General features: G+C 41.7%; 2 protein-coding genes across 2 annotated transcripts in view; one reads left to right on the top strand and one right to left on the bottom strand.

Annotated features, from left to right (window-relative positions):
• The window catches only part of fbxo43 (F-box protein 43), a 32,989-nt gene extending 24,603 nt beyond the window's left edge, over window positions 1–8,386 (top strand). The window contains exon 6 of the mRNA XM_048153303.1: window positions 8,371–8,386. The gene's annotated coding sequence lies outside the window, so the exon portion shown is untranslated. The remainder of the gene's footprint in view (window positions 1–8,370) is intronic.
• The window catches only part of LOC125243561 (vacuolar protein sorting-associated protein 13B-like), a 115,421-nt gene that overhangs the window by 2,136 nt on the left and 100,396 nt on the right, over window positions 1–12,889 (bottom strand). The window contains 16 exon segments of the mRNA XM_048153301.1: window positions 3,011–3,260; window positions 4,318–4,420; window positions 4,507–4,683; window positions 4,794–4,964; window positions 5,197–5,373; window positions 6,756–7,489; window positions 7,852–7,967; window positions 8,063–8,304; window positions 8,419–8,546; window positions 9,110–9,381; window positions 9,466–9,612; window positions 9,705–9,893; window positions 9,978–10,185; window positions 11,954–12,130; window positions 12,457–12,632; window positions 12,720–12,803. Coding sequence (XP_048009258.1) covers window positions 3,011–3,260; window positions 4,318–4,420; window positions 4,507–4,683; window positions 4,794–4,964; window positions 5,197–5,373; window positions 6,756–7,489; window positions 7,852–7,967; window positions 8,063–8,304; window positions 8,419–8,546; window positions 9,110–9,381; window positions 9,466–9,612; window positions 9,705–9,893; window positions 9,978–10,185; window positions 11,954–12,130; window positions 12,457–12,632; window positions 12,720–12,803 — 3,351 coding nt within the window.

The following is a 12,889-nucleotide window of genomic DNA, read 5'->3' as shown; positions in this document are numbered from 1 at the left end:
AATTCTACAGTAAAAATTGTTAAAAATCTGTATTTTGTCAGAGTAGTAGCTCTACTATGATGGGCTAATGTCCTCTTTAATGCACCTTCTGTGTCGGCCGAGAAACAGTACCGCAAATTGGGCTGAAGGTGCAATACGGCTTAAAGTGCATTGTTTAATGTGCCAAGTTCAACACTTCATAAAAAATAATTCTACAGTAAAAAATGCTGAAAATCTGTATTTTGTTAGAGCAGTAGCTCTACTATGATGGGCTCATGTCCTCTTTAATGCACCTTCTGTGTCGGCCGAGAAACAGTACCGCAAATTGGGCTGAAGGTGCAATACGGCTCTTTGTGCATTGTGTCATGTGCCAAGTTCAATGGTTCATAAAAAAATTAATCTACAGTAAAAAATGCTAAAAATCTGTATTTTGTTAGAGCAGTAGCTCTACTATGATGGGCTAATGTCCTCTTTAATGCACCTTCTGTGTCGGCCGAGAAAGAGCACCGCAAATTGGGCTGAAGGTGCAATACGGCTTAAAGTGCATTGTGTAATGTGCCAAGTTCAACACTTCATAAAAAATAATTCTACAGTAAAAAATGCTGAAAATCTGTATTTTGTTAGAGCAGTAGCTCTACTATGATGGGCTCATGTCCTCTTTAATGCACTTTCTGTGTCGGCCGAGAAACAGTACCGCAAATTGGGCTGAAGGTGCAATACGGCTCTTTGTGCATTGTGTCATGTGCCAAGTTCAATGGTTCATAAAAAAATTAATCTACAGTAAAAAATGCTAAAAATCTGTATTTTGTTAGAGCAGTAGCTCTACTATGATGGGCTAATGTCCTCTTTAATGCACTTTCTGTGTCGGCCGAGAAACAGTACCGCAAATTGGGCTGAAGGTGCAATACGGCTCTTTGTGCATTGTGTCATGTGCCAAGTTCAATGGTTCATAAAAAAATTAATCTACAGTAAAAAATGCTAAAAATCTGTATTTTGTTAGAGTAGTAGCTCTACTATGATGGGCTAATGTCCTCTTTAATGCACCTTCTGTGTCAGCCGAGAAACAGCGCCGCAAATTGGGCTGAAGGTGCAATACGGCTCAAAGGGCATTGTGTAATGTGCCAAGTTCAACACTTCATAAAAAAATAATTCTACAGTAAAAAATGCTGAAAATCTGTATTTTGTTAGAGCAGTAGCTCTACTATGATGGGCTCATGTCCTCTTTAATGCACTTTCTGTGTTGGCCGAGAAACAGTACCGCAAATTGGGCTGAAGGTGCAATGCGGCTTTTTGTGCATGGTGTCATGGGCCAAGTTCAAAGCTTCATAAAAAAGTAATTCTACAGTAAAAATTGTTAAAAATCTGTATTTTGTTAGAGAAGTAGCTCTACTATGATGGGCTAATGTCCTCTTTAATGCACCTTCTGTGTTGGCCGAGAAAGAGCACCGCAAATTGGGCTGAAGGTGCAATACGGCTTAAAGTGCATTGTGTAATGTGCCAAGTTCAACACTTCATAAAAAAATAATTCTACAGTAAAAAATGCTGAAAATCTGTATTTTGTTAGAGCAGTAGCTCTACTATGATGGGCTAATGTCCTTTTTAATGCACCTTCTGTGTCGGCCGAGAAACAGTACCGCAAATTGGGCTGAAGGTGCAATACGGCTTTTTGTGCATGGTGTCATGTGCCAAGTTCAAAGCTTCATAAAAAAGTAATTCTAGAGTAAAAATTGTGAAAAATCTGTATTTTGTTAGAGTAGTAGCTCTACTATGATGGGCTCACGTCCTCTTTAATGCACCTTCTGTGTCGGCCGAGAAACAGTACCGCAAATTGGGCTGAAGGTCCAATACGGCTTAAAGTGCATGGTGTCATGTGCCAAGTTCAAAGCTTCATAAAAAAGTAATTCTAGAGTAAAAATTGTGAAAAATCTGTATTTTGTTAGAGTAGTAGCTCTACTATGATGGGCTAATGTCCTCTTTAATGCACCTTCTGTGTTGGCCGAGAAAGAGCACCGCAAATTGGGCTGAAGGTGCAATACGGCTTAAAGTGCATTGTGTAATGTGCCAAGTTCAACACTTCATAAAAAAATAATTCTACAGTAAAAAATGCTGAAAATCTGTATTTTGTTAGAGCAGTAGCTCTACTATGATGGGCTAATGTCCTTTTTAATGCACCTTCTGTGTCGGCCGAGAAACAGTACCGCAAATTGGGCTGAAGGTGCAATACGGCTTGAAGTGCATTGTGTAATGTGCCAAGTTCAACGCTTCATAAAAAAAATAATTCTACAGTAAAAAAATGCTGAAAATCTGTATTTTGTTAGAGCAGTAGCTCTACTATGATGGGCTAATGTCCATTTTAAAGCACCTTCTGTGTCAGCCAAGAAATAGCACCGCGAAATGGGCTGATGGCAAATAGGCGTCTCAGTACATATCCGACAGAAAAATTTAACGGTCAATTAAAAAATACTGGTCCAGTAAAATGATCCAAATATGTGTTTTTCACAAGATCAATATGTCCTTTATTAAAATAATTTTTTGAAATGCTGAATTTATTCATTCATTTCTAACAGCGCTCGTGACCAGCGCCATGCACATGCACATGTTGCATCATTTCAAGGGATGAATAAGTAACTGTATTCAACCTCGTGATCAAAACACAGATGGAGTAGATCCGAGTCCATCAATAACCTCAAAGCTTCACAGTCGTTTCCTCTTCATTTCATTCAGTAACGTTAGGCAGTTTTGATTGATAAGCTGTTGAATGTTTGATGATTGTGTCATTTTTCATGTGCGTCAACAATGCAATGATCTGTTGCTCGTTTCTGCTTCTTCCTTGCCTGTGTTTTGATCCGGACATTCTGTATTCATTCAGAAGATGCGTAACAGCGCCCTCTACCATATAACAGTGAAAACATTGCCAGAAATTTCCATCAATGGCGGGGAAAGAGTGCATCTCAATGTTTACCAAAAAGGATAGGATAGTGAACCAGATGTGTGTGTGTGTGTGTGTGTGTGTGTGTGTGTGTGTGTGTACCTCGCCGTCACTGGTCACGCGGTGCTGCTGCAATGTGAGTGTGATGCGTCCAGGCGTGTGTGTGTCGTGTTCACACTGGATCTCAGTGATGGGGAAGGCCTGCTGCTGCGCGTCCTCACACACACTGACCACGAACAGAACCTCTCCGCTCAGCAGCAGACAGCCCGCGTGTTCCTGACCCGATCCACTCACCATACGCACCTCCAGAGCCATGTGCAGCTCGGGACGGCCCAGAGACTGCAGCATCTTCCTGCAGAGACAGAGACACAGCCTGAGTCGCAGGGGATTCTGGGAGATCGATTCCAGCCGCACACACTTCTGAGGAGACGTGCGGACTGAAGCTCACCCTCAGAATCGGTTTCAAAAAATTAATGAAATCAGAAAAATGTAAAATAAAATGATTAATTTTAATATAATAACAATGAAAAATAAAACATACTAAAAATTAATTAAATCATAAAAATACAAAATAAAATGAATTTAAATTAGCTGTTTTTATGATTTGATTTTAAAATAATAACTATCAAAAACACAAATTTAATTAAATCATAAAAATGTAAAATAAAATGATTAATTTTAATATAATAATAAAAAATAAAACTAATAATTAAATCATAAAAATGTAAAATATAACAAATTTTAAAATAATAACTCAAAATAAAACATACTAAAAATGAATTAAATCATAAAAATGTAAAATAAAATTATTAATTTTAAATTTAGTTTTAATTAAAATAAAATAACTAATTTTAAAATAATATAGATCAAAATAAAACATGCTAAAAATTAATTCAATCATGAAAATGTAAAAATAATAATAACTATCAAAATAAAACACGCAAAACATTAATTATATCACAAAAACGGCAAATTAAAATAAATCATTTTAAAATCAAAATTAAGACACTAAACAAGATGAAATATTTTGTTTATCTGTATGTCAAGTGACATCAGAGAACCGTGAACATGCAAATATCTTGTTCAATTATTGAAATATTAACAAAATCTTTAAGTCTTTTTTTTTAGTTTTAGTTTTCTTTTTTAAGTTTTTATGTTTTTCAGGGTTTACACTTTTTATTACTGTTGAATTTACATGATGCATCCAGTCGTACATAATTAAAGGATAAGGTTTCTTATTACAGCTTTTTTACTTTTTAAATATTTTAAAGCTTGACATAACTATAAAAATGTATATTCCTTACAGAAACTTCCATGATTTTTAAATATTTGATTTATTTCCATGACTTTTCCAGGTCTAAAATCAGACTCATATATCCAGGTTTTTCCGAGTGAATGTGTTGGTTTACCAGACGTATTTGACGTGGCTGTTGTTGGCGTCGGCTGATCTGGAGTCTGTCGGTGGGTGCAGCTGTTTGGGAAGCTGCCAGAGACCCGCGCCGTGCAGCAGACCTGCGACACACACACACACACACGGTCACTGCACACGTGCACATCAACACACTCTCCTGCGCTCATGTGTGTGAACGTCCTCGTACCGTATCCCGTCTGCGACACCAGCTCAGCTGCTCCTCCTATTGGCTTGGTGAAAACTCCCACGATGCCTTTCCCCACCCCTGAGATGACGCCGCGGGCGGTGCTGCTCGCCGAGTTCGGCAGATCCAGTGTCCGTGTGAACGTCTGCATGGGCTGATCCACGATTCCTGCGATCGCTCCTACACACACACACACACACACACACACACACACACACACGGCATGAGTGAATGCGTCTCATATTTGAGTTTGGGATGTTTGTGGAATGAAGCGTGGACGTGTGTCTCACCCAGCAGGCTGATGCCCAGTCTGGACAGGCCTTGTCTCAGTCCGTCTCCCAGAGTCTCCGGCAGCTGCCGCCTCCACTCCTCCTGACGCATGTAATGCTCGTCGTCCAGTGACAGACGGTCCATGTTACGCGCCAGACTCGTGGCCAGATTCGTGATGGACGTCAGAGTCCCTGTAGACACAAACACACACACACACGTCCGCATCGAAACACATGGTTACACTCGTGATGGACGTGCTGCTGCTGGATCACATGTGTAGCGTCATGTGTATCCTTGGACTTTTCATTCACTGACAGGTAATCTGTGCAACATGGGTTTGATCATGCAGTAGTTGATATTACATCAATTAAAGCCACCATCGCAGGTTCGAGTGTGTGTGTGTGTGTGTGTGTGTGTCTTTACCTTTAGAAATGTGTTTGATGAACGAGTTTGTTCCTCTAGAGACGCCGCTGATAAAAGCTCCCGGCCCGCGAGTCAAACCCTCGTACGGCAACCGGAAGAAATCTGACACGCCGTTCCCGATACTCCGCACGAGACTGGCGGGACTGCCGAGAATCTCAAGAGACCCGACGACCCAACCTGCGCACACACAGTGTATCATCAGGTTAATGATATTTTCTCTGGCGTAACCGTCACAGAAACCAGTGCAAAACAATACAAACATGATTTGGCAGATTTATGAGTGTTTTTAGCTAGTGAAGACACATAAAATGTCCTCAACCGTTGATTGTCATGATATTTGGCTCTCACAAGTACACAAAACACAGATTTACACACAGATTATTATGAGCTTCCATTAGTGCCAGACAGGATTCGACTGCTCTGTACTAAACAAACCCAGTCACTGTAATAAAGCAGATAAATTACTATACGTTGATGTGTGTGTTCTTTGTTTATGTCGTCTTGTTCTGTCGTTTACGGAAGACTGTTTCCAAAAATGTGTTTGTAATGTGTACAGATGGTGTTAAATAAACAAAAAAGTTGATTAATTTTTTTTTGTTAGAAAAAAGAAAATCAGGACGTGTTCAGCTGTAAAATCTTGTGATCAAAAGTTAAAGTCTGCGTTTGTTTCTCCTCTTATTAAAGGGAGGATTCACTGCAGTTGAACAATAGGCCAATATTTTGAAGAAATTAGTGAATGAACAATTAAAAACTTTCCTGGAAATAAATAATATTCTTTCTTCTTCTCAGTCTGGTTTTAGAAAGCAGCATAGTGCTGTCACTGCTGCTATGAAAGTGTTTAGTGATATTATTAATGCTGTAGACAAATCTGTTCAGCTCTTTTCCTCGATTTATCGAAGGATCTCATTGACACAGTTGATCATGACATCCTTTCAAAAAGACTTGCTATTTTTGGTCTCTCAGATAATGCTATCAAATGGTTTGCAAACTACCTTTCAGTGAGAACACAGAGTGTGCTTTTAAAGGGTTCATCTGTCTCTACAGGTGTCCCTCAGGGCTCTGTTTTGGGACCCATTTAATTTTCCTTGTACATAAATAATATTTGTGACAACATTCCCAATGCTATGTAGCATCTTTATGCACACAACACTGCTATTAATCAGCTTTACAAGCTCTTCATTATTTACAGTCAGCGTTTTATATTGTACAGTCCTGTCTACATCAACTTAAACTGGTTTTAAATACAGACAAAAGTAAATTAATAATTTTTTCAAATTCCAAAGCTCTACCACGGAATCTTCCTGATATTATTTCTTCCCAGGGAACAAAAATAGAACATTTTGCAAGTTATAAGTACCTGGGTATTTTATTTGATAGTCAATTAACTTTCAAGCCATATATTGATAAACTACTTTCTAAACTTTTTAAGCTTAAACTGGGCTTTTATTTCAGAAACAGATGTTTATTTTCTTTCAGTACAAGGAAATATTTAGAATCTGCTTTCTGACACAAACAGAAGCTGATGGATCATATGGTGTGTGTTTGTGTGTGAGACGCACCTGCCCTGAAGAGGGCGCCGGCGGCATAGTGCATGGCGAGCGTGTGAACCAGCTGTCGAGACGTGGTGCAGATGGGGCCGCGCTCGAACAGCGAGAAGGACAGCGGCGTGTGATCGGAGGCGATGTAGAGCTTCAGAGATGCGTGGATGCTGACCAGCAGATGAACCGGCTCGATCGACAGCTTCTGAAGCCGCAGCGGCATCACCAGAGCGCGCATGGATTCCAGAACCTCCTGCGGGAGCGCCGGCTCCGCCCCTCTGCCAACGCCCCGCCCACTCAGGGTGCATTCTGGGATGTATGTGTGGAAGAGTGTCTTCATGTAGTAGATGAAGGTGTCCTCCAGGTAGACGCGCGCCGGTCTGATGCTGAAGGCGAGCCGGTCTAGGTGTCCGGAGTCAGAGATGGTGATGCTCAGAGACAGGAAGCAGGCGTCCTGCGGGGTCAGCGCGAGGTCGCCCGGAGGCTCCTGACACATGATGACGGGGAAGTGGAAGCTGGCACGCTCGTACAGCTGGTTGTCCACCTGCAGGCCGCCGCAGTGCATCTGGACGGTGTGGACAGGCGGCGCGTCGGTGCCGTCAGTCGAGGGTTCGCAGGGCGGCAGCTGGAGCAGCAGTTTGGAGACAGTGAGACGCAGCAGCTCCACTGAACCGGACGGGCTGGTGATGTCATCACAGAGCGCCACGCTCGCCTCGTTCAGCAGAATCTTGAATGACAGCATCTGATTGGACAGCCTGCAAGAAACACGCATGGTCATCATGACATCACAATAGGTTATTGTTTTAAATTCATGTGTCTCGTAATCTTGAATCAGAATAACTCTTGCAGCATCTCTTCTCTTCTCTAATGATGAGGGCGGGGCAACCTGTCACTCACATGAGATCCACCAATAGCAAACCACAACCATCCAATCAAAATCAAGCCCCGCCCTACATTTGTTCTTGTTTGAGAGGCAATTCACTCGGATATACGGCATAATAGAGAAGAAAAGATGAGCACAACTTCCCTTTCATAATAACATTAACTAAGGTGAGTGTCAAACACTGCCCTCCAGTGGAGGACCTGAACACACGCGTGAAGCAGAAGGGTGTTGTACCTGTGGCGTGAGATGACGTCTGCAGCGCTGCTCTCTGGTGCGAGTGTCAGTGTGATGGAGCCGCTCTGCTGAACAACATCAATGTACAAACAGCCAAAACCAGGAAGAAAAACAACCTACAAAACAGACAGACACACATTTTAAATCGCAATCATCATTTTTATCAGAAAATTCACAATATTTTCTCCTAAGGTCAGGTGTTGTTGTTCACCTGTGTTCCAGGGCTGCTGATATCAATGGCGTCAGTCCAGCCGGGTGAGGTGGGCGTGGCTGCTGGGTTGGTGGGTGTGGCTATGGGGCTGGTGGGCGTGTCTGTGACGATGCACAGCTGCAGGCTGGGCAGCGTCTCTTTCTGTCGGCACTCAGGGAAGCTGGAGGCCTGATGAAACAGCTCATGATGGACAGATGAGTGAGCAGGAACCGTCCGGCAGAACGCCTCCGTCCTCAGAGACTCTGAAACACACACATGTAAGGTCTTTACACTGTGTGTGTGTGTGTGTGTTTGTGTGTGTGAGAGAGAGAGAGAGAGTGTGTGTGTGTGTGTGTGTGTGTGTGAGAGTGTGTTACCCCTGACGTTCTCCTTCAGTAAGAGGCTCTTGGGGCAGCGGTTGTGAATCAGCATCCGTGGACATTGATCTTCGCTCACTGTGAGATACGTGACGCCCAGATGCTCCTGACAGGTCAGAACCAGAGGCCTGAAACACACACACACACACACACACACACACACACGAGTCACTCACTGACCACAGAAGACCCTTCAACCCACAGACGGCCGGGTGCGTCATTAATTAACACCAGACTCACAGAAAAACAGAGAGACATGCAGTCATTGTGTTTCTGAACATGAACACACACTCAGCACTGTGCCGAGGGTTTGGGTTAAAGGTATATTACTGATTTACCAGATGAAAAGATTTTAACTAAATTGAGCTAAATAACTCTATTGTCTTATAACTGTTTAAAACTTGTTTCATAAATGACGAATTTTGCAACATTAACACATATTTCCCAGTTTATTACTGTGAAGCTGCTTTGAACCTTTAGCGCCCTCTTGAGGACTGAGGTGTTATAGCAGCTGTACATTGTTTGCTGTGTTTCTGTCAACTCTAGAGTACTGATCATTTCAAAGCAAATTCACAGTAATAAACAGGAAAATAATAGAAACTTCATCAAATATGAGACAAATTCAGATTCAGGAGTAAAGCAGCTCTACAGAAGACAAGAGAGTCATTATTCATTATAGTTTCTGCCTCACCTCGTGTTGAAGGGCCAGTCGGTGTCCGGCTCCACGGGCACAGAAACGCTCTGTCTGGGGAAATCTGTTCGCACAAGAGCCGCAGGACTCCACTGCAGCGCCGCCGCACCCTCGCAGCTCAACAGCAGCTGCTTCACCGACAGCTGCACGTCCTCTGCTGTCTGACCGTCCCGCAGGACGTCCCAGCATGGCACCGCACAGCACACCTGATCTCCAGCCACACCCGCAGGACCCAGAGTGAAGCCAGGCGACGACTCAGGGATATGACAGGGCTGACAGACAGACGGAGAGAGACAGAGTTACTAAAGTTTCTTTTGACTTTTCATGACATTCACCTCAATGTGTGTGTGCTGTACCTGCTCAGGTGTGGCTGTTGTGTGTTGTTGGATCACAGCTCTACACTTGATGGTGTTTGTCGTGTTGTTCACCAGGACAGTTTTATCCTCAATCTGCAAAACCTGAATCCCGTATTTCACTGAAGACGACACACAAAACTGACAGAGCTGCGAAAGATAGACAGAGAGAGACGAGTTACTGATTCCAGATTAAACTCATCAATGCAGAGACAGCAATGATAAAACAATCCATCACACACCTTGAGATTTCCCGGCTGTGTTCCGAGTGTGATGTCCGTGTGTACGTATCCCTCCTCATCCAGCAGCAGGACGTCTGCTCCGCCCCCCTCCGGCCACCGCGGTGACGACACCTCGTGGACCAATCGCACGGCAGGAGACTTGTGCACCGTGTTAGTGTGCGGCCAGTAAATGCCAATTTGGAAGGCGTCCTGTGGGTCACACACACATTCAGGACAGATGTTACAGAGTGATTCTGTTCTTAACACTGTTGTGATGCAGACAGTCTGACAGACCTTAAAGTTGGGCGGTACGATGGTTTTCCCGGCTGGTATCTGCACTACGATACTCTCGGCCTCAAACATCCAGAGGTCCCAGTGCGAGCGGTTCACCAGAAGAGCCCACGGCAGCAGCTCCACCAGCAGCGTGTTCAGACCCGAGCGCCACGCACTCAGACGCACCTGCATCGGACTGTCCCACTGCGCCACCGATTCCACCACACACCTGAACACACACACACACACACACACACACACACACACACACGAACAAACAGACAACGACATGGTGAGCAGCTGTGCAGTATATGTTTCAGGCCTGTTCACACCAAGAACTGTCACTATAACGATAATGATATTAGCATCCACACTGTACGATTAACTGTAGTGAGTACTATAATGATAACTAAAATGATTAAGATAACTAGTCATAACTATAACGATAACTATAGTGATAACTATAATAACTAAAATGATAATAACTATAATAACTATAGTGATAACTAACGATAACTATAGGGATAACTATAATGATAACTAACAATAACTAAAACGATAACTAACGATAACTATAATGATAACGATAACTATATTGATAACTAACGTGATAACTATAACGATAACTTAAATGATAATGATAACTATAGTGATAACTATAATAACTAAAATGATAACGATAACTATAGTGATAACTAACGATAACTATAGGGATAACTATAATGATAACTAACAATAACTAAAACGATAACTAATGATAACGATAACTATAGTGATAACTAACATGATAACTATAACGATAACTAAAATGATAACGATAACTATAACAATAACTATAACGATAACTAAAACAATAACTAAAACGATAACTAAAACGATAACTAAAACGATAACTAACGATAACTAAAACGATAACAATAACTATAACGATAACTAAAACAATAACTAAAACGATAACTAACGATAACTAACGATACTACTGATACGAACTGATACGAACTAATGATAACGATAACTATAATGATAACTAACGTGATAACTATAACGATAACTAAAATGATAACGATAACTATAGTGATAACTTTAACGATAACTAAAATTATAACGATAACTATAATGATAACGATAACTAAAATTATATCAATAACTAAAATGATAACTATAACCATAATGATAACTATAGTGATAACTATAACGATAACTAAAATGATAACGATAACTAAAGTGATAACTATAACCATAACGATAACTATAGTGATAACTATAACGATAACTAAAATGATAACGATAACTAACGATAACTATAGTGATAACTTACGATAACTAAAACGATAACTAAAATGATAACAATAACTAAAGTGATAACTATAACCATAACGATAACTATAGTGATAACTAACGATAACTATAGTGATAACGTACGATAACTAAAACGATAACTAAAATGATAACGATAACTATAGTGATAACGATAACTATTACTATAACGATAACTATAGTGATAACTAATGATAACTATAGTGATAATTAGTCATGACTATAACGATAACTATAGTGATAATTAGTCATGACTATAACGATAACTATAGTGATAACTATAACTATAATGATAACTATAGTGATAACTTACGATAACTATAGTGATAACGATAACTATAGTGATAACTAACGATAACTATAGTGATAACTATAACGATAACTAAAATGATAACGATAACTATAGTGATAACTAACGATAACTATAGTGATAACTATAACGATAACTAAAATGATAACGATAACTATAGTCATAACTGGCAGTTTCTGGATTCTGATTGGCTGTGAATGTTTTTATCGTTCATCAGCTAGAAAAAATTGCTCTAAGTGATTTCAACTATTGACGTTATTGTTATAGTTGTGGTGTGGACTCTGATAGAGTTTAATGCATTCAGGCTTTAATGCATGAATGAATGCATCACATGACACATGTGAGTGTGTGTGTGTGTGTGTGTGTGCACCTGTCTGTCTGTCGGCTGCTGTAGGGCCAGGTCGGATCGCTGGACGTCTTCTCGCCATAGAAGTGCTGTAGAACATCCTGCTGGTTCTGGTTCTGTTCTGGTGCTGCTCTGCTCAGGATCTGTTTAATAACAGCAGTGGACACAGGAACTGCACAGTGAGACGCATCCTCTTCCTCCCTGGAACACAAACACACAATCACTGCATTATGGGTAATGGCTCAGTGGAACAGCAAGAACAGTGTGTGGGTTTCAAACACACACAGAACAAGCTCCTGTCTGCAGTTCACTCAGCGAACACGAGAGAGTGTGTGTGGCTATGACTGTCTGTGTCTGACCACACACACACACACACCGCAGTGAGAGATTCCTGTGTGTCATTACAGGACGAGAGTTTGAACGAAGCATCAGTCTTGCTGTACTGCAAGTGTGTGTGTGACTGTGTATGATGTGTGTGTGTGTGTGTGTGTGTGTGTGTGTGTGTGTGTGTGTGTGTGTGTGTGTACCTGGCCTGGAAGGTGAGGTGGTGTGTCAAATCTGCCTCCACGTTCAGCAGCGCCTCCTGGTGTCCGCGGCCGTGAATCAGCTGCGTGTCTCTGTGACCCAGACTCCTCTTCTCCACATGAACCAGAACCGGATCCGGCAGGTGACTCAACATCATGAAGAGAGGACTGAACACAACCTGAACACGCATGTGCAGTTTCATCAACTGATGACCACCGTCAATACACTCGAGTGTGTGTGTGTGTGTGTGTGTGTGTGTACTCACCACTCTCTGCTGCATGTGTGTGTTTGGCTCCAGCAGGATTCGTGTGCACCAGACATGTAGCAGCGATCCATTAGAACACGGCACCTGCGCACACACACACACACACACACACACACACACACACACACACACACACACATGATAAGACACCCTGATGGTTCATCATTCAT

Source organism: Megalobrama amblycephala, linkage group LG13, assembly GCF_018812025.1.
Source record: "Megalobrama amblycephala isolate DHTTF-2021 linkage group LG13, ASM1881202v1, whole genome shotgun sequence".
Taxonomy (NCBI): Eukaryota; Metazoa; Chordata; class Actinopteri; order Cypriniformes; family Xenocyprididae; genus Megalobrama; species Megalobrama amblycephala.
The sequence above is the reverse complement of the archived record's forward strand: the minus strand, read 5'-3'. Positions and strand labels throughout refer to the sequence as shown.